The 25,156-nt window shown below is 57.6% G+C and overlaps 9 protein-coding genes across 9 annotated transcripts; 5 read left to right on the plus strand and 4 right to left on the minus strand.

Moving 5' to 3' along the window:
• Window positions 1-594: 594 nt before the first annotated feature.
• Window positions 595-5,076, minus strand: B0T26DRAFT_740172 (uncharacterized protein; the record flags this gene model as incomplete). The annotated part of the gene is made up of 5 exons (XM_060443814.1): window positions 595-1,470; window positions 1,501-1,554; window positions 1,606-2,742; window positions 4,049-4,575; window positions 4,689-5,076. 5 exons carry the CDS (start codon window positions 5,074-5,076, stop codon window positions 595-597), a joined length of 2,982 nt encoding a protein of 993 aa, XP_060299060.1.
• A 2,053-nt stretch (window positions 5,077-7,129) lies between these two features.
• Window positions 7,130-10,755, plus strand: B0T26DRAFT_740165 (uncharacterized protein; the record flags this gene model as incomplete). Its single annotated transcript, XM_060443813.1, has 3 exons — window positions 7,130-7,727; window positions 7,785-9,788; window positions 9,836-10,755. 3 exons carry the CDS (start codon window positions 7,130-7,132, stop codon window positions 10,753-10,755), a joined length of 3,522 nt encoding a protein of 1,173 aa, XP_060299061.1.
• Window positions 10,756-11,904: 1,149 nt separating this feature from the next.
• On the minus strand, window positions 11,905-13,231 carry B0T26DRAFT_705544 (Plectin/S10 domain-containing protein). The gene is made up of 3 exons (XM_060441755.1): window positions 13,092-13,231; window positions 12,930-12,967; window positions 11,905-12,749 (listed from the first exon to the last, which is right to left on the minus strand). The coding sequence occupies exons 1-3, from the start codon at window positions 13,128-13,130 to the stop codon at window positions 12,365-12,367; spliced, it is 462 nt and encodes a 153-aa protein (XP_060299062.1). The 5' UTR covers window positions 13,131-13,231; the 3' UTR covers window positions 11,905-12,364.
• Window positions 13,165-14,671, plus strand: B0T26DRAFT_740173 (telomere stability and silencing-domain-containing protein; the record flags this gene model as incomplete). Its single annotated transcript, XM_060443815.1, has 2 exons — window positions 13,165-13,193; window positions 13,738-14,671. The coding sequence occupies 2 exons, from the start codon at window positions 13,165-13,167 to the stop codon at window positions 14,669-14,671; spliced, it is 963 nt and encodes a 320-aa protein (XP_060299063.1).
• A 490-nt stretch (window positions 14,672-15,161) lies between these two features.
• On the minus strand, window positions 15,162-15,977 carry B0T26DRAFT_643499 (cytochrome c oxidase, subunit VIb; the record flags this gene model as incomplete). Its single annotated transcript, XM_060437536.1, has 4 exons — window positions 15,162-15,193; window positions 15,278-15,341; window positions 15,417-15,529; window positions 15,932-15,977. 4 exons carry the CDS (start codon window positions 15,975-15,977, stop codon window positions 15,162-15,164), a joined length of 255 nt encoding a protein of 84 aa, XP_060299064.1.
• A 460-nt stretch (window positions 15,978-16,437) lies between these two features.
• Window positions 16,438-17,040, plus strand: B0T26DRAFT_750450 (uncharacterized protein; the record flags this gene model as incomplete). Its single annotated transcript, XM_060445224.1, has 4 exons — window positions 16,438-16,500; window positions 16,586-16,601; window positions 16,750-16,812; window positions 16,892-17,040. The coding sequence occupies 4 exons, from the start codon at window positions 16,438-16,440 to the stop codon at window positions 17,038-17,040; spliced, it is 291 nt and encodes a 96-aa protein (XP_060299065.1).
• A 446-nt stretch (window positions 17,041-17,486) lies between these two features.
• B0T26DRAFT_641098 (RNA recognition domain-containing protein) lies at window positions 17,487-18,052 on the minus strand (the record flags this gene model as incomplete). Its single annotated transcript, XM_060437294.1, has 2 exons — window positions 17,487-17,618; window positions 17,729-18,052. 2 exons carry the CDS (start codon window positions 18,050-18,052, stop codon window positions 17,487-17,489), a joined length of 456 nt encoding a protein of 151 aa, XP_060299066.1.
• Window positions 18,053-18,771: 719 nt separating this feature from the next.
• B0T26DRAFT_705561 (uncharacterized protein) lies at window positions 18,772-23,388 on the plus strand. The gene is made up of 3 exons (XM_060441756.1): window positions 18,772-19,276; window positions 19,335-22,857; window positions 22,911-23,388. Exons 1-3 carry the CDS (start codon window positions 19,071-19,073, stop codon window positions 22,953-22,955), a joined length of 3,774 nt encoding a protein of 1,257 aa, XP_060299067.1. The 5' UTR covers window positions 18,772-19,070; the 3' UTR covers window positions 22,956-23,388.
• A 301-nt stretch (window positions 23,389-23,689) lies between these two features.
• B0T26DRAFT_740177 (uncharacterized protein) lies at window positions 23,690-24,871 on the plus strand (the record flags this gene model as incomplete). The annotated part of the gene is made up of 2 exons (XM_060443816.1): window positions 23,690-23,834; window positions 23,934-24,871. 2 exons carry the CDS (start codon window positions 23,690-23,692, stop codon window positions 24,869-24,871), a joined length of 1,083 nt encoding a protein of 360 aa, XP_060299068.1.
• Window positions 24,872-25,156: the final 285 nt, after the last annotated feature.

Genomic DNA, 25,156 nt, shown 5'->3' on the forward strand with positions numbered 1-25,156 from the left:
TGTTGTGCGCTTGGTGTTCTGGCCGCCGAAAATGGCGGCATGCGCCAGCCAAATTCGGCGGCCAGAACACCGCTTTCTCTGTTTGTGGCGTATGTATGGTGAGTGTATTCCCGAGCCCGCTTGCCTCGACCATCGACCCTCGACCCGTTGAACGACCAAAGATCAAGACCAAAAACAACAACCGGAAAAGAAAACGCCCCTTATCCCGCCCGCCACGCCGCCGCGATTTTCTTTTCTTTCGCTAATAGACCAAACCAGACCAGGCCAGACCAGGCCAGACCAGACCAGACCGGAAGATCGAATCATAATGAAATAAAACAGAACAGAACAGAACACACGAACCACCCCGCCCGGAATTCAGGACAGCTCTCAGTCTCGATGCAATACCCTCCCCCCTTCTCTTTTCTTCTTTTCCCCCTTTTTATCTCTCTCCTCGCTTCTCGCTTCTCCGTCAGTCTAGATCAATATACCGTCTTCACCGCTGATCCCCCTGCTTACTTGCACACTAGCACGCCAGCACTCCCTCCCTCGGAAAAACCGAATGCTAGATAATAGATTAATTCCCCCGTCTGACTGACCACTCAACCACTCACCTCACCTGTGTCCCAGCAGGACAATGGGATCGTCCTCTTCCTCGTCGTCGTCATCGTCGTCGTCGTCGCAATTATCATCCTCCGAGCTACTTTCCTCCTCGCCATCATCACCGCCGTCGCGGCCCTCGCCGCCGTTGGCGCTCTCAGCCGACGTGATGTTGCGGTGGTCGTCGCGGCCCCAGAAGTTGAGCATGACGTCGTTGTATTCGTCATCCTCATCATCGTCATCGTCATCCGCAGAGTCATGTCCCGCCCGCCTGTGATCCCCCGACACAGCCCCCAGAGGGGCGCCGCCGGGGAAAGCTCGGGCGGCGCGCGTGTCGGGCGGCTCGGGCGAGGCTGATGGCGCGGGGCCGCGCGAGAGCAGCCGCACGAGGTAGTGGCGGGACGGCGACGACGGCGACGAGACGGGCGCGGGAGAGGATGACGCGGGCGAAGACGGGCCGGGCGTTGTCTCGCGCTGGCTGCCGGCGCGGCGCATGTCGCGGCCCAGCGACAGCATCTCGACCGGCGGCGCCGGCTGGGTGCCCACGGGCGTGTCGCTGGCGGCGGCGCCGGGGAGGTTGAGCAGTTGCAGCTGGACCGTGTTGTACGAGTTGCACGTGGAGCACTTGAGGCCCAGCCAGTGGAAGGCCGTCTGGCTCTTGGCGCTGCAGTCGTTGCAGGAGATGATGGCGCGCGTGTCGCGGTACTCTGGCGGCATGGGCTGCGTCACGATGGCCATGTCCAGGTTGTGGAACTGGTATTCCATGTTGACGCAGCTCTTGTTGCAGAGCGGGCACTTGTACGACGTCTTCATGTGCTCGTCGAAGCAGCGCCGGTGGATGCTGTGCCCGCACTGCATGAAGACGACGGGCTTGGGCGAGTTGAACATATACTCGCCGCAGATGGGGCAATCGCAGTCTACGGACCGCTCGATGCACTTGTGAAGTCCGGTCATGGATATACAAGCTACGCATTTCTGCGTCGCTGTTAGTAACAAGTCTCTCTCCTTTCTGGGTGGGTGGCTCACTTTGCAGTGGAAAAAGTCCTTGCCCAGGCCCTGGCCTACCCGGCAGAGACCGCAGTCGTTGCAGTGGTATATCGACTTGTTCGGGTCGTCGTTCCAGAGCTTGCAGATGGAGCAGTAGTAGTACGCGGCCGACTCGCCGCACCTGATGCACGTGTCCGAGGCTCGCTGGGCGCAGCCGCACAGCATGCACAGCATGTTCTTGGTCTCCTTGCGCGGCAGCGCGTGGTCCTGGGCGGCATCGTGGCAGAAGCGACACGTGTACCACCGCTCGCAGGCGGCGCACTGGAGCTTGACGTTCCGCCGGTAGTGCTCGCAGCCGAGGACGGGGTGGCCGTGGTCTTCGAGTCTTGGGGCTCCGACGCGGCCAGTGAGGTCGTCGACGGGCATGGGCGGCGCATATGTCGGACGGACGTCTTCCTCGCTCAGCGGTAGGTCTAGCGGCCCGGACCCGTCGCCCAGCGGGTTCCAGAACTTGAGCGCCTGCAAGGGGTTTGTTGACTCCGCGAGATCGTGGGCGCTGACGCCCCGTCTCGTCGGCGACTCCGACTTTAGGAGAGGCCCGGCATCAGGTGACAGCTGCGACTTGGCGTAGCCCTCGAGCAGGATCTGATGCACCAGACGGGCCTTGAGGCTCTGGGAGATGTCCATGGACTGGACGGCACGTATCCTGGCCCTGAGGATGCCCATGCCGTCGTCTTCGGGGAGTGGCGTGCTGCTCCGGAGAGCCTCGTTTATCCACACTGGCGTGCGGGGTGGACTGGCCGGTGTTACGTTGGAGGCGAGGGCCGGCGCGAGCTGCGCAGCCGCAGCCGTTCCGGCGCCCGGACCGGCGACCGATGCGCCTTGACCAGGACCAAAACCATCTTGGCCAGGCTCGGGCGCAATATCACGCTCGGGCTGGCTGTGGTCGGGGGCGGGGGTGGGGGCGGGCTGGGCCAGGGGCCGTATAGCGACAGCTGCCAGGCCGGATTCAGACAAGGCCCAGTCTGGTATCCTCGCGTCCTCTCCGCCCTCCTGGATGGCACCTTCAAAGGCGGGCCTGGGGTCCTGGGCGGACCTGGTCCTGTGGTGCTGCTGCTGCAGGGCTGGAGCCGGGGGGCGGTCTTCGGCGGCGAACCCGGCAGACAGGCGGCGGGCCTGTCGCAGAACGGGGTTAATGATGAAGTTGGACACGAGCGAGGACATGGCGGCGCATTGATCGTGGGTTCAAGGCTCGCGTCCGGGGCTGCCCAGTCCAGCAGCAGCGTGGGTGGTACCAAGCGAAAGCGAGAGCGAGAGCGAAGGAGCGATGGGTTGGCTGGCGGGCTGTGCTGTGCTGTTCTGTTCTGTTCTGTGTTGGAGAATCAAACACTGGAACCGAAGTTGGACAATCGGACCTGGAGGCAGGAGGGCATTGGCCAAAGTAGGAAACTCCCGTCCCGCTATTGGTTCCAAAGCTGTGCAAGAAGCTACGGTAGCTCCAGGTGTAGTATGGGAGGTAGTTGCTTTGCAGAGTCACGGCTGCGTCGATGACTGTCGTGCATGTCGTCAGATCCTCCAATTGCTCCCCCAAAGCGGCCCGCGGGAGCCGATCCCAGGGCAGAGGGTGGGCGGGCAGGCCCCAGGTCCGTGTCCAGGCCCAGGTTTTCAGCTCCAGTGGCGAGCCGATCGTGGCCCATGCCCGTGCCCAACCCAACCGTAGCGGTGCACACAGTGCCAATACCGCTACTAGCCGTTGCAGCCAGTGCCTAGGCCTAGGCGGTGCTAGCACCTGGCGGGTGCCGGGTCTTGGCTCCCGGCATCGTTCCACGCCACAATTTCAGTGGTGGGCGGGCATTGCCTTGTCGAGATGTCCGGGTAAACGCTACGCTCCAGTCAGGGTGAATCCGGTTCAGCGAGTACGAGTATGTACGAATACTGCACTAAATGAGACGCGGCTGCGCTGCTTCGATACTTATTCGGAAACTGCCTACCTAATGCTATTTTAGGGTCTCTGTACATAGGTATGTGGATGTCGACGTAAGGCGGATACCTTCCGGCTCTTTTGTTGAGCAGCGTGGGCGTCAGGACATTGGATGGTGATCTGTCGACAACACGCCGCATTCGTGTCTCACAGAACCGACCCAGCGACTGATTGTCTTGGTGTCTCCCCAGCCTCTTGGTTCGGCCCACCTGACTCCTCAGTCTCACTTAGCTGTATGCGCCTTGTGTTTATTTTTTTAGGCTCTCGGATTTACAGCTTGAGACCTGTAACGGATACTCCGTACTCAGCTCAGAGTCATTCTGATATCGCAAGATGCAGGTTGTGATTTCAATGGCTAGATTGGCACCAGCATGCCGCCAAAAGACGGCAACAGAACCGGCCCGGCACAGTTCCAACGTCGAGTCATCCGGCACCTACTACTCGACATCACTCGGGCACAATGACTCGGAATTCCCCCCTGACGCCAAGATGGTCCGTCACCCACCCCTTTTCGAGGCCGTCTTCCTCCATGATCTCTTTGCGGTCCGCCTCGTCCTCGACCTCGACGTCTATGCCAAACGTCTCAAACCTCTTGGCCTCTATGCCGCCGCAAAAGAGCAGCTTGTCTAGCCGGGACAGCCCGAACCGCGCCCGTGGCCGCCGTCCGCCCATCTGACCCCAAGTCATGCCCGACTCGGCGCCTTCCTCGCCCCCCGTCTCGAGGTATGTGTCCTTGAGCTTGTTTTCCAGGTGCAGCGTCTTGTCGAAGGGCTGGTGGGCATTCATGTCACCGCCGAGCACGCTAGCGTACGCCTTGTGCATGAACGACGCCGCCCTGGCCATCTGGAAAGGGCGGATGGGCGGTTTGGCTTCCAGCGACTCGAGGTGCGTGGTGCCGATGCGGAGCGTGCGTTTCCCCGGCAAGTCAATGTCGACGAACAGCGCGTCACGTTGGAAGGCGGTCTCTTTGTAGTGCACGCGGAAGACGCTGGTGACGGGCATTGACTTTGGCACGAGAATGCAAGTGCCTGTACAGTCACAAGTTTGAGCGCGTCGAGCATTGGTGACTTGGCCAAGTACTTCTTATCAAGACGAGTGCCAGCCCCAGGGAATAAAGGCCACGAGCGTAGTGAAGACTTACCGTACCGGTCAGACTCCCAATACTCGGGCGTGAGATCGGTAATGTTATAGCCCTGCTGTATCCAAGGCTGGTCCTGGATTTGTTGGAGATCGGTGTCGACCATCTCGTTGAACATGACGACGGTTGGCTTGCCGCCTGACCCTTCGACGAGGCCGTGGACGTATTTCAGTGCCGCCTTCATTCTCTGCTCGTCCAGGATCCGCATAAAATCAATGTTCCACGCTATGGTGGCGAAGCTGTCGGGCGGCGGCTTCTCGCTCTCGCTCTCGCTCTCAGTCTCGCTCTCAGCTGGCTTCCAGGCGTCGTCGACATATGCAAAGAGCGGTTGAGCTTCTGGATCCCGCTCCGTCCGCCGCCAGGGTGTTTTGGTCGTGCCTGATGAAAACATTTTTGGATGCTTTCTGGGGGTGCGTGTGTGCAGTTTCGCGCGAGTCTCATCCGAGTATCGAAACAAACGCTGATGTGGTGTTATGTCCGGGTAATGGTGTAACGTCCTGATCTGGCTCTCTCATGTTGGTTAACAATGGACCAACTTTGCTACCTGCCGCATAAATGGGCAGGCAGTACAGATACACTTGTAGACAGTCCGCGCCCCTGGATTATATCCGCGATAAGCAGACTTGTATCCAGCCAAATATACATGGCCGTTTCGCGATGCATAGTGAACAGTCCAGCCTACCATTACACTGAGTGTGCGTGGCCCCTGAGAGGGAAGGCGGCGATTTAAAAGCGACCGACTCCAGCCCATTCAACGCATGATGCGTAGAATCCGCTCTACTCCGTGTCTTCAAGAGTTGTCTAAACAAGCGTGCGCACCGAATGTCTGCGATCATGTGAAGGATGAGCGCTAAGGCTGATGAAAGGAAAGAAAGGAGCTTTGAGAAGCCAAAAAGCATGCTGCTGCTGTGCTACCTGGCGAGGTTGAAACCCGGAATAAACCCCAAATTCCGGGCTCTTATCTGCTGGTACTGTATATGTACAGCACATATACCTAAGGAGGGGAGTAAACCTAGATGCCCAGAATCCGTATTTCCGCGAGTCTACTCCGTACTCCTGGAATGAGGTGGTTTCTTGGCTGCTCGAGAAATACGGATGCCCTGTGCAAGATAGTGTTCCTATACTCGATGCCTTTGTCCAAATTCCCACCTCTTCTCTCTAGAATGACGCCCTACCAAGGCCACTCAGCGTCTATATGAAGGAAGCCGCGCCCAAGCGAGTTCCGGCAGCATTACCCCGCGCATGCCAGCCCAAAAGGTACCGAATGGGGGCCATTAGAGGGGTCATTATAGCGCGCGTGGGGTTACACAGGCGGTCGTCGCCTCGTCGGGCCTTTTGTCTCGTCAAATGGAAGCAATGGAACCCGACGGATACGGATACCGGGTACCGCAGCTTCCCAGAGCGGCCGGGCAGCCTTGTGGAAATCAGGGGGCCCCTGGCAGGCGCGCACTGGGGATGATGGTTCAGGGTCCCAGGCGAGCGGAAAACCCAAGTGGGATCCCAGATGCCGACTAGATGGAGACGCCTAGCCCCAGGGCAGATTTCAAAGACCTGCCGCTGCGTAATGACATGGCTGTGCCCCGTTTCCCGTGCCTCACATCTGTGCCCCAAAGTTCGAGTTCCATGCATTGCAGTACCTAAAGGCAGGAGATGCGCCTGCTTCTCGTCAGGCACGGCGGTGATTTGTCGGCCTGAGGTACCTTACCTGTGGGCGGGCCCGCGGGCTGAATAAAAATAACATGTTCCCGTCCTCTTCCACGGCCCTCTTGGAACCAGGAAACAAGCGCGGCATCTCGAGCGGCCTTGCTTGGGCTTGAAGCGACCCGCAGCGACGACCCTCAACGTCACGTTTGTTCGTTCCAGTCTCGCCCAGACCAAGCCGCCGCGGCCACCACCACCTTCACCTCAGCTGCTACTGCTACGCCTCTTGCCGGCCAAGGCTGGAAGCCGCCTCTGGCGTGCGTGGCTTGTGATTTGGGTTTCTCGCCGCTGCGTCTGTCTTGTTTTGCCAACCTACCACACGCACAACGACGGGAAACTGTCGAATCCATACTGCTACTGCTACTAGTCCTGCTAGCAGCACAGCACTTGGGTTGGAAGGTTTGGCTGCAGTCAGTTCAGCGTCTGTGTTGCTTTGAGAAGGAGCGAGCCTCAACTCGCGCATTCCACCTCACCTCTTCTTCCGCCTTTTCCTTTTGCTTTTCGCCAGTCAAGTATTGCCGGTCTTGCATACCGCTTGGGCAAGCAGGAGGCCCGCAGCCCGGGACAGAGCTAAAGCTAAGCTACGGCTCTGGCTCGCTCTCGCGCTCTTCTCGGGGCCGCATATGAAGGTATTACATACCTAGCCTGCTGCCTCTGTCATAGCGATTGCCATTGCCATTGCCATTGCCATAGCTTAGCTGGTCGGCCGATGCTTCGTTCCGCTCCGCCCGACGAGACTCAGCATGGCGGCTCCTTGGCCCGACAGAGTCGACTCGCACCGCCCGCTCGACCCTTCCCAAAGCCAGAGCCAACCAAGCGCAGCTCCAACTCCCCGGCGTCTTCCTGCCCGATCAGCAGCACCTGGTAGCCGGTTCGGGACGGCCTCGCGGGTGGCGGACCTCGAGGTCCTGCAGAATTTGCGGATCAACACCGAATCCGCCTCTTCCTCGGACGACGAAGACTTGCACCCCTCGCGTCCTTCGAGGCCCAGCCACACGCGTTCGATGAGCCATCCGTTCCCGTCGCTGTTCTCGAGCAAGAAGAAGAAATCTAGCCCTATGCCCCTGGACGACTCTGCATCAGACTCGGCCGACGAGCCCAGGCCCAACAAGCCGCAGCCGCGAGGTCATAGGAACGGCTCTTCTGCCGGCAGCAGGGACTACTCCACGGGGAACTGCATGACGTGCGGGTCGTTGGTGCGCTGGCCTAGGGGGCTCCAGGTCTTCAAGTGCACCATTTGCCTGACCATCAACGACTTGCAACCACAGGCCCGGGATTCGAAGCGGGAGGCCTTTCCAAACACTACTTCACCAGGCGCCGACGAGCGGCCCTCGCCCAGTGGTAAGGAAGCAGCGATGGCTCAGTTGGGTTGCAAACGACTGCTGACACGTGGTGCAGAAACCCCAATATCCATCGAGCACACAAGGTCCTTAATAACACAGTCTCTGCGGTCGTTTCTGGCGTCCGTCCTGCGAGCAAGATCGAGGAGGGGGTCATCTGACTTACCAGGGCTGGCCGCGAGAAAGTCATCTCTCTCGGTCAGCGACGGCAGGAGTAATGGCCCACTACCTGTGTCGTCTTCCCCTGCACGGCGCAAAGCGTCTGTGGGCTACGAGCAGAGACCTCGGATGGACGGACCCACGGAGCCAGCACATCGCCGCAGCCCATCTCATCAAACGAGCAATGCATTCCGGTCGTACTCTACGTCATACCCAGATGCGCGGCCAACACTTGCCGACATAACTTGCCGCTCGCCTGGCAACCAGCCGCCGAGCCCGCAGCCGCCGAGTCCAGGGTCAGAGGCGAGGCGCATGTTTAGGCCGCTGGAAGACTACATCGTCAGCTGTTTCACTTCCTTTCACTGCATCAACTCTTCGTTTTCGCACTACCGCCCCAGCCATCCCGCAAAGCCTAGCGTGGACGAGGAGCGGCGCCGTCACGCCACGGAGCCCCGGCGAGAATCGCAACAAACCACCGACTTTCCCATAATAGACTTGGATGGGAAGCTTCTTCTATTGGGGGATTTTGCAGAAAACGGCTGCTGGTGGACTGGCGGCCAGAGGGGTGTGGTTCCCGGCCGAACAGCTTCTAATAAGAGTGAGAACAGCCAGTCGCTGGTGAGCTCGAGAAGCCCCCGCATCGAATGGACGGAACTGGAAGAATGGTATTTAGCTGTGGTCGAAGCGGCGCGCTCGTGGCCAGATGTCTATGACAGTCTGGTAGCTGAGGACTCGGGCCTTGCGGTGCCCCCAAATGCTTTGCAGGAGATCGGAGCGCAGATTCTCAGCGGACAGGAGCATGTTCAGAGGACTCTGCTGAAGGCCTGCGAGACAATTCTCAAACGGCCGGGGCGACCCATTGCCGGACCCCACGAAATCCGATTTCTCTTGATCATATCAGCAAACCCCCTACTTCACGCCTCGTATAAGCCCTGCGTAGGGGAGTTCAAGCACCCCGAAAATTTGTTATCAGAGCAAAGTAATTCAAACCCACGGAACTCAGGCCCGGCCTCTGGGCGGCATTCCGGGATTATCAAGCGCATTGTCGGCTTGATATCGAACGCGCCAAGCGAGTGCCACAACCACCTCGTGGCCTGGTTCGCTAGGTGTCCCGAGCTGAGATTTGTTCAGACCAAGGATTTGATCTCGGGGTTTCTTGCGTATCGTCTAATCCGACAGAACGAAAAGAAGTACGAGGTCAAAGTTGATGTGACCGATGGCTTGATACCGAGCATGGGAGCCGGGCGGTCTCCAGCATCGCTTCATGCTGCCCTGGGGCCATCACCGGGATCCGGCAAGAAGCAAAAGGAAAGACAGAAGAAGATCACATACCAGGATGACTGGCAAATAAAGGTAGCCGCTCAGGTTCTGGGCTTTCTATTTGCCGCGAACAACATGGGGCATGCGCGCCGCAGCATTGCGAGTCGCCCGGACAGCAAAGGCTTCAGCACAAGAGAGCGGGTCCAGGTGCGAGGTCTGGCCACCAGCGACTTTTACACCACCCTGCTAGACGAGTCGGATCTCGTGGCCGACTTTGAGAACTGGGAGAGGAAAAAGGGAAAGTTTTCGTTTTGCCAGTACCCGTTCCTATTGAGCATCGGCGCCAAGATCCAGATTCTGGAGCATGATGCGAGGCGGCAAATGGAGAATAAAGCCCGAGACGCTTTCTTCAGTAGCATCATGACCCACCGCACCATTCAGCAGTATCTTGTCCTCAACATTCGTCGGGACTGCCTTGTCGATGATAGCCTGAAGGCGGTGAGCGAGGTCATCGGGGCCGGCGGCGAGGACATCAAGAAGGGCCTCAAGATCGTCTTCAAGGGCGAGGAAGGGGTCGACGGCGGAGGTCTTCGGAAGGAGTGGTTCTTGCTTCTCGTCAGAGAAGTCTTCAACCCCGACCATGGTATGTCTGTCCCCTAATAATACGGTGCCGGTTACTAACAATTGCAGGCATGTTCATTTACGACGAAGACTCGCAGTACTGCTATTTCAACCCGAACTCGCTTGAGCCATCGGAACAATTCTTTTTGATAGGTGTGGTCTTTGGCTTGGCAATCTACAACTCGACGATCCTGGACGTGGCGCTTCCGCCTTTTGCATTCCGCAAGCTCCTGATGGCCGCGCCGAGTCCAGCTGTAACGACCTCCCAACCACGCCAGGCTATGATGTACACGCTCGACGACTTGGCCGAATACCGCCCCAACCTGGCCCACGGCCTCCGCCAACTCCTCGACTATGACGGAGACGTGGAGTCGACGTTTTGTCTTGATTTTATGGTAGATATGGAAAAGTATGGCCACCACGAGAGAGTCCCCTTGTGCCCAGCTGGAGAGAGGCGAGCGGTCACAAACGCAAACCGCAGGGAATTTGTAGACTTGTACGTGCGCTACCTGCTCGACACTGCCGTGTCGCGCCAGTTTGAGCCCTTCAAGCGCGGCTTCTTCACCGTCTGCGGAGGCAACGCCCTCTCGCTGTTCCGCCCCGAGGAGATTGAGCTTCTGGTGCGCGGCTCGGACGAACCGCTCGACATTGGGTCGCTCAAGGTGGTGGCGGAATACGACGGCTGGGGATCGGCCGACCCGGCAGAAAACGAGCCGACGGTCAAGTGGTTCTGGGACTCGTTTGAGCAGGCGTCGCCCAAGGACCAGCGCAAGTTACTCCTCTTCATCACGGGAAGCGACCGCATCCCGGCCATGGGCGCCGCGTCCCTCACGATCCGCCTCGCCTGTCTGGGCCCCGAGTGCGGGCGGTACCCGACGGCGAGGACGTGCTTCAATACTATCACGCTATGGCGCTGCTCGACCCGCGAGAGGCTTGAGCACATGCTGTGGATGGCGGTCCGCGAGAGCGAGGGCTTTGGCTTGAAGTAGATGCACGAGTTGTGGACTAAGGGGTATGGTTGGAGAAGGAATCGGATCGGGAGCTGGCGGCGCGCACCAGCCAAGCCGGATCGACTTTATTGCACTATCCTATGTTTCTCTCTTTATTGATATGCGGTTATTCGTATCATTTTCGGTTTTGGCGGGAGGCTGGCTCTGGTCTGGGCATGATGGGGGTGTTAGATTTACCGCGGTGGTCGGCAGGTTCCTGGGAGTATCTACCCCTTTTCACTCTGTCCCCAAAGTCTTGGTTGAGGGGCAGACGTCTTGGAGGTGGTCCAGGTGCGTGGGACGGGGACGGGGCGATCGACAGGTCGCGCTAGCAAGACGTAACGTTGAAAGACTATATACCATTATCGAATAAAGCGAGTTCATATGCAGTTGTTCGGCTAAGTGAATTGTTTTGACAAGGTACCTTACGAAGTAGATGGTGGTGATTCTGGGTGGTGTGTGATGCTGGATGTGTGTGATGCTTCCTCCATGCTGGAAGTATGGCGTAGGGAGATGGATGGCAAGCAAACGCAAACCCTCACTCGACGATAGTCAGAGGTGGGGCATTGAGGTAGTTACCTTATTTTCTTTCGTCTGCCACCTTACTCAAGAAGCAACTTCCATAGTTAGATATATCGCCAAAGTGAAAATGACTTATTTATACACATCACCTGCCGGGAAACACACATTGAGATAAATACAATCAAGTATCAACAGAGTCATGCCGGCCGACTCACGAACCTTACCGCCAACCGCTAATCATCATGCATAACCTACCTTACCTAGTAGATGGATATATGGATAGAGAAATCAAGTAAGTACTAAGCATAGCTGTGCAATCAAGGTGAGGTAGGGCCGTAGCAGGCAACTAACTAATATTGCTCTCGCTGCGGATATGGCTAGCAACCAGTCGACCCACTAAACTCCCTATGGACATGGTATTACTTCTGGCGATCGATCGATGGGATCTGCTAGGACGTTCGCTAGCTGGGCTTCGACTCGGCAATGCGGCCGCTCTCGCGCATGATGGCCAACGTGTCCAACTCTCTGGACCTCGTGAACTGTGATTTAGTATGCCGTAGCCGCAACGAAATGGCAGCCGCAGACATGGCTGAGGGTATACAGAACTTGAAAGATTTTGCAGCAGGATGGTATAGTACGTGATCAATATATTCTCTCGACACTAGGCTGGCACATAAGGCCGGGATCAAGACTTCGCACTGGCTGGAACTGCACCATTGTCACATCTGCCCAAGTCAAGGCGGTTCGCACGGAGTGGTGAGAAGAAATCGAATTGACCGCAAATGATGACCCTGAATGCAGACGTTTTCCGAATGATCTCTAACCGCCAAACTCCCCACGCAAACGACCCACGTCCAGGTGAGTAGGGGCATTGCTGGTCGACCCGTTCACTCTGTAGCTAGAGTACATGTCATTCCATGCCGTCCGTCATGCCATTGCAGACAACCTAAGAGAGAGAGATAAAGCCCGCCCTTAGTCCTAAGAAGGGGGAGCAGCATCACCACCCCGAGCACGGCCACGGCCCATACCACCACGGCTGCAGGACAAGTCAGCAAAACTCACAAGAAGCCAAAACGGAATCAAACACTTACAACTGAGGAGCAAACTCGCCCGGCGCACCACCCTCCTTGCCCTCGCCGGCATCACGGCGGCGATAACCACCCTCCCGGTCGCCACGGTCACGGTCACCGCCACGGCCACGGCCGCCGCCGAATCTCCGCTCGCCGCCACGGTCCTCGCCCATCATGCCACGGGGAGGGGCGTGCGACCGCTGCTGCTTGATGTGGGTGGCCGGGACAATCTCAGCGGGGAGGTGGAGCCACTCTCGGAGGTAGTCGAGACCCTCGGGGGTGAGGGTGTAGTAGTAGTATTGCCACGAGAACTGCGTCTTGACGTAGCCACGCGAGGTCAGGGACTGGCACGCCTTGATGACGAAGAGATTGCGGATGCCGGTCTCGTGGGTCGACTCATAGCTAAAAGGGACCGCGGGTTAGCATCCGCAACGACATGATCGGTATGACGGACGGTGTCGTGCGTCTCGCTCGCGCGTGGACAGGCAGTGAAGTGAAATCGTGCGTGGCGGTCGGGAACCAAGTCCACTCGAAGCCGAATTAAATGGATTGGGGGTTTTCGGGAAACTCGGTGAAACCTACTCCTTCGCAGCGACCATAACACCCTCCCGGAACAGATACTGCGAGAAAATGTCAGCTGTGCTCCCTCGCAAGGTCAAATCTGGCTACAATATTTCCCCCCCCCCCCCGGGGTCGAATATCGCGGGTTCCGACGCCGCAGAGGGACAGAAAAATTTGGCATACCTCATGTATCGACTTGCGGTCTGACTTTGGGATAAGCATCTTGGCGGTTGGACCGTTGTCGACACGATTGGTGATGTTTATCAGGGAAGGTGTCGGCGGTGGGTGAGAGTCGAGAGCTCGAAATTCAAGATCTAAGTGATTTGTGGGCTTGAGGCGCAGAAATTCGATTGCCCGTAGGGTTGAGAAATAAGCGGGGCAAACACCGCCACAGTCAGAAAATCTTGGCGCTACCGGAGAGGGAAGGCGGGGTGTGGCTGGTAGGTCGTGACTGCTCGTGACCTGGTCCGGAATAGCGTTGGTTTCCGAACGCCACAAAGTTGACCACTAAGGTTCGCTACGGCTACGACATTGACTGCCTCAACTTCAACGCAGAGGAGGGCATTTGAAGAGGGAACACTTCCCCCCGATCGACCCTTTACTCTTCAAAAGTCTCTCTTCTGCAAAAGCGCTCGTCCTCACCACATTCTTTCTTCAAAATATTTCATTCAACCGACGATACGCCAAAAACATCACACACGCATCACCAGCGCAGCCAGAACATCGCAGCCAGGAACTCGCACCCAGAGCGCAGCCAGAAAGTTGCAGCCACATACCTCTACGCAGGGAGCCACAAATCCCAGACACCCCAACTCAACATGGCACCAAGTAGAATCAACGTCCTCGTGACCAGCTTCGCCGGCACCGGTCTCCCGTCCACGCTATCCCTGGCGCTGCCACCATGGACAACCATCAGCGAACTGCGGTCGGAGCTCGACGGGCGGCTCCCGCCGTCCATGGCCAGCACGCAGGCGCGGCTACTCGTGACGACGCTATCGAGCCAGCACCTGCCGACGGCGTCCACGGCGCCCATCTCAGGGCTGCTCTCGAGCGGGGACGACGACTTCCTGTCGCTACGCATCTCAGTGCCGCTGTGCGGCGGCAAGGGTGGGTTCGGGTCGCAGCTGCGGGCGGCGGGCGGACGCATGTCGTCGAAGCGCAAGAAGAACGCGGCGGGCGAGGAGAACGGGTCGAGCCGCAACCTGGACGGGCGGCGGCTGCGCACCGTGACCGAGGCCAAGGCGCTAGCCGAGTACCTGGCCGTCAAGCCGGACATGGACCGCAAGGAGAAGGAGAAGCGCCGGCAGCGGTGGCAGGAGATTGTCGACATGACGGAGCGCAAGCAGGACGAGATCCGGCGGGGCGGCGGGCCACTCACAGGTGCCGCCGGGCTTGACGGCAAGTGGGTCGAGGCCAAGGAGGAGACGGGCGAGCGCACGCGCGAGGCCGTGCTCGCCGCCCTCAAAGCCGGCAACTACAAGGACAACCTTGTGCTGGGCGAGTCTCCGCCCCTCGCCTCGTCTTCTGCGTCATCTCCAACCGGAGGGAAGGACGCGGTTATGAGGGACGACGACGATGAAGATGAAGAGGACGACGAAAGTGGCGAGTCAAAAGCCACCACGCCACCTTCAGAGCCGGAATTCACCAACAAAGCAAAGGCACGGACCTTTTTCGGGTTTGACGAAGACGACGAGTTCATGAGCTCGGACGACGACGAGGAGGAGGAAGTCAAAGGTAAAGGCAAAGGGAAAGCTGCCAAGTGAGCGATAGCTGACCGTGGCCGATCACTGGGTCGCCTTTTTAGCCTGTATCGTTATTGGAACTGCGAAGTCATTTAGCTTGGACGCTGTATTGGGAGAAGTTTCTCGATGTGTACCATCATCATTTGTTGTTGCATCTTGGAGTTTCCAAGGATGTATGTGAATAAGGGCGGACAAGCGTGCTTTAAGGCTAGGGTTTGGGATTTGGGATCTAGCGTTTTTTAAGAACCATACGGGATTCTCTATAGTTCACGATACCACCTGGGTTATTGGAGCAGGCGGCATATACAACCTGCAGAGACATTTTTTCTCGTTCACTCGAGAATATTCACGGCTTCCTCTGACATATGAACAACACGAACCCGGATTTCTCTATGTGCATTGCCCTCGGCTACCGTGACTGTGTTTGACACAACAACCTAGACGTTGGGTTGATCCTTCGCGTCTACTGACTAAGCGCCATCCTCCCACAGAACATCCATCCCATGACGCCCTACTCCAAGCGGGCAGGGAAGTTTCCGGCCTCTGCGAATCACTGTCAGCTCGCCGCAAACAGGGCCAGTATAGATCAACTGAGCACCAGGTTAATTAGGGGGGTGGTCGCCATACCTCGCTGCTCATCCCACCGTTGATGCCATCCGCTCGGGCAGAGCGACTTGTAGGCTAGGTAAAACTGCGGGCGGCTGGTTTAGTAGATGCGGCCACAATGCGGCGGTATTAACCCCTTTCAGAGTCTGAGCAAACTGACCTGGCGGCACGGGGCAAAGTCCTCGCCCTTGGCCAGAATGCACTTGTGGTAGTCGACGTAGTTCTGCCAGCAGTGCTTGGTCTGGTTGGTGTTGGGGAAGCGAGCGTCGACACCTAGTGAGCGAGGGTAAAAAAAAAAAAGCCGTTCGTTAGTCAATTGGGATTCGTTTCTCTTCCTCTGCTTGATATCCGTCCTTTTTTTGTCGTCGGCTGCTTTTTCTGCTCGTCACAATCTATCTATCCCATCCGCAATTGATTCGAACTCCTGCCCACGGCCCCTCATTTTTCTTCACGCCTCTCCCCTTGCGACGGCGAGCTCGGAATTCCCCGCGGGCAAAGATTGCGTGGATGAAAATCAGAAATTGGATATAAGGGGTGGCATACCAGCTAGACAAATGTTAGCAGAGATCCCGTTGCCCTCCGCGATCAGGCCATGTTTTCAACTAGGGAGGTTTTTTTTTGCCGAGCGAATTGAAAACAGGCAGGCAGTCAGTCATCTGGGATGGACGTCCATACCTGTGACGAACTTGAAGGGCTTGGTCTCGCGCTCGTCGTCGGACATGTTGGGCGATTTAGTCAGAGATCTCGCGAGCTGGTCGAAGGGTGTAGTGCAGCTTAATGGCGTGGAATTGGCGACGGCGGGCGGGCGGGTGTTGACGGGGCTGAGAGCTGCAGGTGAGGTAAGGTCCGGTCGGAGCATTCCAGCACAGCACGATGCTGCGCGTAGCGAAGTGGATCGTTCGGCTTGCGCTTTAGGCTGGGCTGATTGGCTGACAGCCTGAGGCCAAACGCTACTACAGGGGGCGAAATGGCCTGATCTGACTGGATGATTGTCGCTTCGAATGTGGGGGCGGCACCGACCCGTACCTTGGTGAGGTGGGCAACCGAAGCTTCGATCAATTGATTGTCCATTTCCGACCTCCAAACTTGCCCTCTCAAGCTTTGGTGTCTTGCAGAACGAGTTGACCGGCAGCGCAAATCAGTCCACCCTCACACACACCTCTCCACTCTCCCTTGACAAGATGCGTGCCACGAGAGCTCTCCAGATGTTCCGCCCGACGGCGCGCATGATGCGGCCGGTGCCCGTAAGTTTCGAGGTGTCTTCCCCATGTGCGCCGTTTCTCGAGCCCCATTGTGTCAGAGCTAACCTGCGAACCTGCGAACCAACAGAAGGAGGATCAATCTGGTATGTGCAAGCCATAGGAAGCCGCACCGCTCTCGCCGCACAGCGATGGACATTTTCGAGGCGCATTTGACCTTGGGAAACAGAACTTGGGGCTCTGTCCATCCACGGGGGTGGTCCTGAAGCTGACGAACAAAACTCTTGGATACAGCCCACACCATCTCACAACGCCTGCGGAAACTCAAGTCGATCCCGCCCGAGTTGATCCCCCTCGGTGAGTATACCATCCATGTCCCCGTATCGTCTCACAGCATTCGAGAATTGCCTGTTTCTTACCTGTTCTCGCCGTCCAGGTGTCGTCGTCGCGTTCGCCGTCGGTGCCGCGTTCTACTCCAGCATGCGCCACTTCTTCGTGGACAAGACGCTCCGCCTCAAGCGGCAGAACCGCGCTCCGGAGAAGCACGAGCACGCTTCTTCGCACGGCGATGCCGAGCACAACTGAGTAGGGCCTTGCGGGATGGTCTGTAGCTCGCGGGGAGGGCGGCGTTTAGAATTACTGCCAGGAAGGCAGTAAGCCTGTGTATATGATGTCTAGTCATGGTTGGCTGTCAGGAATTCAAGATCCTCTGCCGGCCCATCCTTGATACGTGTGTTTTAAGAACCCCTGTCAACGTCAAAGAAGAAGCTGTCTTTCTGGTTTGCGCTTTCTTAACCAACGGTTGCCTCTGACACGCAGTAACTATATGAGACTCTTTTCTTTGGGTATTATTCATTTTCCTTTCTTTCCCATCCTTCTCGTCATTGAAGAACTATTGTCATCGCCGGCCCGTAACATGCATTAGAACCCACGGCCTCCCTGGTTTGCGAGCCAAGGAGCAGAACGACGGCGCTAGAAAGACTCAAAATTTGGCGCGGGTCAGTTTACTCTTGCAAAGAATGAGATAAAATTCATTCTGGCTTGGGCCCTGCCACATCCAGCCCCTCGAGGCCTTGCATTGGATCATCAGGCCTCGAGTTCTGTGCCTGGTCTGTGGCGAGGCGGTCCTCCTCGCTAACGGCATTCTCTGCTAGCCACCCTTCCTGTATTTTGTCTCAGTGAATATGCTCGGCGATACATGGTGAAAGTGCTTCAAGATAGAAGAGTGAGCCGTAAAATGAGGTGGCCCTGTGCATATGTTTCTCGCACTTACCTGCTCCCAGAGGGCCGTCTTGCTTCCGAGCCCGCCCTGGTTGGCGCTCTTGGGCACCTTGGCCGCCAACACCTTGATGGCGCGCCCAAACAGCTCGGCCTGGTCCATGTTATCGATAGCCTCCTTGGCATCCTCGGCGTCCTCGTACTCGACGTACGCGAAGCCGCGGTGCGGCTCCGTGGCGTTGGGGTCGTCGTTCTTGGGCAGCGACACGTCGGTGATCTCGCCAAACGGGATGAAGGCGTCGTGCAGGCTGCCCGCCGTCACCTGCGGCGCGAGACCGCCAATGTAGACGGTGGCCTTCCAGCGTGCCGTGTCCGTCATTTTTTCCTGTGTACTCTTTTGTCTTGAGGTTTAGAGTCTCAGTTCGGAACTTCGGGGTGTGTTTCTGGCGCTTTGGTCAGGGTTCGGGTTCAGGCTGTGCTGTAATTTAACAATGGCGAGCTTGAGTTGTGTTTTGGGCGAGTGAATTGACAGTGCGAAGGCAAGTCCCGAACCCAGCTGCAGACCGTTGATGTCACTAGAATACTAGCAAACTCACACTCTACCTAGCAGTCGGTGGGTTTATTGGACTATTAGCCTCGTTCCTGTTCAGCGATATAAAGTGTCTCAACCTCTTTTCATGAGGCAGTCGTCCAGAGATTTGATGCTGAAGCTCGAATCACGTGAGGCGGAGAGAGGCTCCCTCATTCCTTCCTGTTTGGATAATTGAAGCCCCACTTGATCCATTACCTCACTCCTTTAATTGCGGAGGATATAGAATAGAAAAGACCAGCCCGTCATACTCGATGTCGTTGAACTTTGTCGTCACAGCTCTGCATACTCTCCTGGTGTAAATTTTTTAACTAAGAAAATATTGTAAAGTAGCAAATATAAGGGACGCTTTGTATTTCTTCTTGCTTCTACTGCCAGAATTCTCTAACTTTGCCCTTTAATCGCGAGGACAGGGTTGGGATTGGAGAAGTTCACTATCTTAGTCAGCTAGTGGAGCACAAAATAATTCTTGCCCATCTGGCATTCCCCTGTGGGCGCATCCTCGACAGCTAGGGGGTGCGTCAGGGAATCTGTGCAATCTGGCAACACGCCAGCAACTTGTAGTCGAACCCGCGCAGCCTGATCTCACGGCTCAGCAATCGGCCGCCGGGTTTCTAGAGATCTGGTATTTCTTTTGCCCCAATTGCAATCCTTCTACTCTCTAATTTAGCGTCACCAAACCACTCGATTCGCGGGACTTTGCGCGTGGCAATCGTCGCTTCCCCTCGGCCTCTGCTTTGCTCCTACCACCTACCACCTACCACCTACCACTTACTCGTCACCTCTGTCCGCCTGCCATCCGCCCGCCATGGTTCGGCTGAGGGAGATTCCGCGGACGGCGGCCTTTGCCTGGTCTCCCGGCGCCAACCCGCTTCTCGTTACGGGCACCCGGTCGGGCGCCGTCGATGCCGACTTCTCGGACGAGACCAAGCTCGAGCTATGGGACCTCAAGCTCGACAGCTCTGACCAGGGTCTCGAGCTCCAGCCCCTGACTAGCATTACTACCGAATCTAGGTATGTCTGCCAGGCCGCTCTCTGTTCTGGCCCCAAACACAGCTGACCAGGCACGCAGGTTCTACGATATCGCATGGGGCCTGCCCAGTGCCGAACATCCCCGGGGCGTTATTGCTGGCGCCATGGAGAACGGACTGCTCGAATTGTGGGATGCCGCAAAGCTCATCGCCGGCGAAGACGCACTCATGTCGCGCACTGCAAAGCACACGGGCCCCATCAAGTCGCTGCAGTTCAACCCGCTGAGGCCCCAGGTCCTTGCCACGGCAGGCGCCAAAGGCGAGCTATTTATCTGGGACATCAACGACCCTTCGATAGCCTTCCGCCTAGGCACCGCCGCGGCCCATGATCTCGAATGCGTAGCCTGGAACCGGAAGGTCGCAAACATTCTGGCAACCGGCAGCGCGGGAGGGTTCGTTACGGTCTGGGACTTGAAGACGAAGAAGGCCTCCCTGACTTTGAACAACAACCGGAAGCCTGTCAGCGCTATTGCCTGGGACCCCAACAACTCGACAAATCTCTTGACGGCCACTTCCGACGACAACACCCCCGTCGTCCTTCTCTGGAACCTCAGGAACTCGCAGGCGCCCGAGAGGACCCTCCAGGGCCATGACCAGGGCGTGCTTTCGCTGTCGTGGTGTCAACAAGACCCTGGTTTGTTGATATCGTGCGGAAAGGACAACCGAGCCCTGGTGTGGAATCCACAGACGGGCGAGCGTTATGGGGAGTTTCCAGAGGCAACCAACTGGACCTTCTCTACGCGCTTCAACCCCGACAACCCGGATTTAACGGCTACCGCGTCGTTTGATGGCAAGATCACAATCCAGACGCTGCAGAATACCAATCCTTCAGCCTCGCCGGCAGCTCAGAACAACCTTGATGATGATGATTTCTTCTCCAAGGCCCCGACTCAGCTTCAGGTGGCATCCTTTTCTCTTGCGAGGCCACCAGCTTGGCTGGAGCGTCCTGTCGGTGTCTCCTTCGGCTATGGCGGCAAGCTTGTTATATTCAAAAAGAACGACACAGCTCCTGGTCAACCGCGGTCTTCGAAGATTCAAATATCAGGGTTCTCTGTTGACTCGGACATTGGCTCAGCCACCGAGGCCTTTGAAGCAGCGTTCAAGACTGGAGACATCGCCAGCATCTGCAAGACTCATCGGCAGAACGCGAAGACTGAAGAAGAGAAGGCTGAATGGCAGGTGTTGCAAACGCTGAGCGGTTCGGATGGGCGCACCAAGATCGTGGAGTACCTCGGGTTTTCCAAAGACGAGGACCCACCTAACGGCGCCGAGGAATCCGAGGCCCCCGAAGCCACGGTGACCGAGACTAAGGAACCCGAGCCATCTTCGCTGTTGCAGCCCAACGGGGCTGCGTCGCCCAAGAAGCATAAGCGGGTGACGAGCATGTGGGGTGATGCCGACGATGGCGATGATTTCCTGTCTGACCTTGCCTCCACGAAGGGAGCGAAGACCGACAAGCCCTTTCACATCTTGGGTGAGGGAAATACTGGTCTCGAAGATCAAATCACCAAGGCCATCATTCTTGGTAATTTCGACAAGGCCGTTGATATTTGCTTAAAGGAGGGGAGGGTGGCGGACGCTTTTATTCTTGCCAACTGCGGCAGCAAGGATCTTGTGGAGAAGGTGCAAACGGCATATCTTGCGGAAAAGCAGGGGAGCCCAAGCTACCTGCGACTCATCAGCTCCATTGTGGCCAAGAACCTCTGGGATGTCGTGCACAATGCCGGTCTCTCGAGTTGGAAGGAGACTATGGTCACGCTGTGCACGTTTGCCGACCCGTCAGAGTTTCCCGATCTTTGCGAGGCCCTGGGCGACAGGATCTACGAGTCGGGTTCCAGAAAAGATGCGTCTTTCTGCTTCCTCGTCGGGTCCAAGTTAGAGAAGGTTGTGGGCATCTGGATCGCCGAGTTCGAGGAGGCAGAACAGGCGGGCATGAAAGAGTCTGGCGACGACTCGACCTTCTCGGTCCACGCCAGATCGCTACAGCAGTTTATCGAAAAAGTCACCGTCTTCCGTCATGTGACCAAGTTTGCCGACGATGAGAAAAACCTCACCAGCGGGTGGAAACTTGCGGCTCTGTATGACAAGTATACCGAGTACGCGGATGTCGTGGCTGCTCATGGGCAACTCGCCATTGCACAGAAATATCTCGACCTCCTCCCAAACAACTTCCCAGCGGCTGAAGTCGCCCGAAACCGTGTCAGGCTCGCCTCCCAGAAGGCCGCTCCTCAGGTCGCGACCCGGCAGCCTGCGGCCACCCGACAGCCGGCACCATCCGCCCGATCCTCGTCTCGTGCAACACATGCTGCCTATCAACCCCCGGCAGCTGTTGCTCCTGTTGGGCCGAGCCCTCTGAACCCTTACGCTCAGACTGCTCAGCCTCAAGCCTCTGCTCCTGTGGCTAATCCATATGCGCCTTTGAATGCAGGGCAATATCAGCCCCAAGGGTTATCAGCGTATGCTCCTCCCGGATATGCGCCCTCTCCCCCGTCAGTTGGAAGTTATGCACCTCCCCAAACATATCAGTCGCCCAACCTGCATGGGGCGCCTCCACCTCCTCGAAGCGTGGGTCCGCCGCCAAAGGTCAACAAGGACGTGGGTAACTGGAACGATGTCCCGGTCGTCTCAAAACCCCCTCCGGTCCGCAGAAGCACCCCAAGCGTTGTGCCAGTAAACTCGCCCTTCTCTGGACAGCCCGGCTTGCAATCCCCGCTGCTGGCTGGCCCCTATCAGCGAAGCGTGGCCACACCGCCCCCACCACCTCCCAAGGGGTCTGCGCCTCCTCCCCGGAGTATGGCATCCCCGCCTATGGGCCCCCCGCAGCCCAGCTACCAAGGAGCAAGGCCTTCGTCGGTAGCATCTAATACTGCGCCAAATCCGTATGCGCCTCAGGGCGGGCTAGGCTCTGGCTTGCCAAATACCCTGACGGGACAGGCCGTTCCCAGAACCTCCTCTCCTTATAACCCTCCGCCCACAGGTACGCCTCCCTCGAGCAGATATGCACCCGCGCCCGCGCCACAGCAGTTCAACCAAGGCGTTTCGCCCCAATCAACTGCTCCTCCGTCATTTGCCCCTCTAGCTCCTCCCCCCTCCAGCCCGTATGGTCCGTCTTCCCAGCAGACAGCGACACCTCCACAACAGTACCCGCCGCCGCCTCAAGGCTCTCGGCCCCCTGGGGGTCCTCCGCCGTCTGCAGGACCTCCGGCGGCTGTTAGGTCGCCTGCGATGTCGTCGCCGTCTGCCCCACCAGCTAGGGAGAGATACCCTCCCGGGGACCGGTCACACATCCCTCCTGATGCGCAGGAGCTAGTAGGGATTTTCAGTGCGGATATGCAGCGGGTGGCGTCCAAGGCTCCTGCGTCGTTTGCTCCTCAAGTAAAGGACACGCAGAAGAGACTTGGTCTCCTATTTGACCACCTCAACAACGAAGAGCTGGTCAAGAAGGAGACGATTGACCAGCTAACCCAGCTGGCGGGGGCACTCTCGGCCAGGGAGTATGACGCGGCACACCGCATGCAGGTGGAAATACAACGCGATAGAACAGAAGAGTGTGGGCAGTGGATGGTAAGTGCTCCATATTCACGTGTTGACTCCATGAGATGCTGACTGAGCCCTAGGTTGGAGTTAAACGTCTGATTACCATGAGCAAGGCCACACCGTGAGCGCGAAGGGCAGAGTGTAGCATGCATAGTAATTAGTTCCTAGAAGAATGTAATCATGCCGCAGCAGAAATGGGCAAGGTAGAATTATCAGTCGATGCGATTCTTTCCCGGCCCGCCTCTTGGAGTTGCGATGCATGAGTGTATTCCGTAGACAAGTGTAGTATAATAGTTGAAAATCTTGTCCTCTAATCAAGAAAGATAAACTAGAGAATGGAGTGACTGCTTCTCCTGGCATTTAAGCTTGTCGGGTCTTGCCTTTCTTGTGATGCGGCAGCGTGTGTTGTCCTTCTCTTGCCACACGTTTGTTGTTGATTGGGAAAGGGGAAGGGGTCAAGGTTTTATTGTGGGGTTTTGGATAGGTCAGCGAGTCCCGATTAGATAAGGGATTAGCAGTGTGGTTGTCACTCTTGCAGCGTAAATTATCAAACCACCACGTTTCCACCTCGATCAACGGCAGGCTGTCAAACGACGTCACACCTTTCTCTTCAGCTTTCGAGAGGGCAAACTCTCGACAACGCCGACACACTCGCACAAGAACTCTTTGGGGATTCATCATTTTGCACACAAACGACCGAGGATTATTTTTAAAATAAAATTAAAAAAGACACTAGGTTCTACAAAGCTGACGGTGCAATAAGGCGCCTTCCTTGTCTTAGCTGCCTAGGTACCTACCGAGCAACGACCGGGTTGCTGACCACCAGCACCAGCAAGAGAGACGAGAAATGAGACCAGAAATGACGGAAACCACTGCTGCGCCCAACGCCGCCGCCTCGGCGCGCGCCGCCGAACAGACTCGCCTCCGCAAGGAGCGCATCGCCGCGAAGATCAAGGCCGGCGGGGCATCGCGGCTCGGCAGGATCCAGGGCTTGAACGGGCGAGGTATGTTACTTTTTTTCGTGCTTGTTGAAAACTGACAGTGCACTGCAATGAATTGAGGAAGTAGTATAGATGGCTAACGCTGGTGGGCTGTGTGTGAAGACGTAGACGGTGCTTCGCCTGCTGCTACTGCTGCTGCGACGACGACGACGAAGCCGGCGCTGACAGAAACCCCCGCGCCTGCTGCTGCCGCTACCGCTGTACACGCCGACCCCGACGAAGTCGACATTTCGACGCACTACTACCAGCCGCCAACGCGAAGCCGGCCGCCGCAGCTGCAGCCGCAGCCCAGTGCCAGCGACATGTCCGAGGCGCAGTTGCGGCAGATGATGCTAGGGTTTGACGGTCCGCCGGGCGGCGTGGGGCCAGACATGATGGGCGGCGACGACCCCATGATGCGCATGATGATGCAGATGCTCGGCGGGCCTGGGGGGGCAGGAGGCATGCCGGGGCTAGGCGGGGCAGGCGCAGGAGGGGACATGCCGTTTCCGTTTCCGGGAGCAGCCGGGGGGATGGCGGGCGGCCCGTTCGGCAACATGCCGTTTCCGCCCATGGGGCAGCAGCAGCAGGCGGTCGTGCTGCCCGACCGCTACGCGGCGCTGTGGCGACTGCTGCACACTACCGTCGCGCTCGGGCTCGGGCTGTACATTGCGCTGTGGACTTCGTTCAGCGGCACCAAGGCGGAGCGGACCGCGGCTGCGGCTCGCGCGGCGTGGACCGACGTCACCGAAGAGCAGCGCGAGCGGGACGACGAGCAGACGCTGGCGCGGAAATTCTTCTGGGCGTTCGCCACGGCCGAGGCGCTACTACTGACGACGCGCTTCTTCGTCGACCGCCGCGGCCGCGGCAGCCCGCTCGCCGGCGCCGGCGCCGGCGGAATAGGCGGAGGCCTGCTCGGCATGGCCGCTGGGTTCATTCCCCAGCCCTTTAAAGGCTATCTAGAGCTCGCGCTGCGCTACTTCCAGATTTTCAGTACTGTCAAGGCCGACGTGCTAGTGTGTCTATTTGTGCTAGGCGCATGTTCGTGGTGGAGATCGTAGGCGGGAATGAAATTGTAGACCGGGGTGTGGTGCCTACTTTTGCTTCTTCAGGGAAACATGGTGACTACTGACTAGTCGCTTGGCGAGATTAAAATAGAGTAATGGGATATGAAATACTGCCATCTCTCCCTGTGTGTTAATTCTTGTGATATTTCTATCAATGGCCAGCATCTTTCATTCCGTAGCATGCCATCGGCCTACTGTAGTCCTGCCCACCATGAGGAATCCCGCCTGCTTCAACCGCCATGCTTTCTCTAGTCGACTCTCATTGTGTATGTGCATACA

Source organism: Lasiosphaeria miniovina, assembly GCF_030549165.1.
Source record: "Lasiosphaeria miniovina strain SMH2392-1A chromosome Unknown B0T26scaffold_3, whole genome shotgun sequence".
In the NCBI taxonomy this organism is placed as follows: domain Eukaryota; kingdom Fungi; phylum Ascomycota; class Sordariomycetes; order Sordariales; family Lasiosphaeriaceae; genus Lasiosphaeria; species Lasiosphaeria miniovina.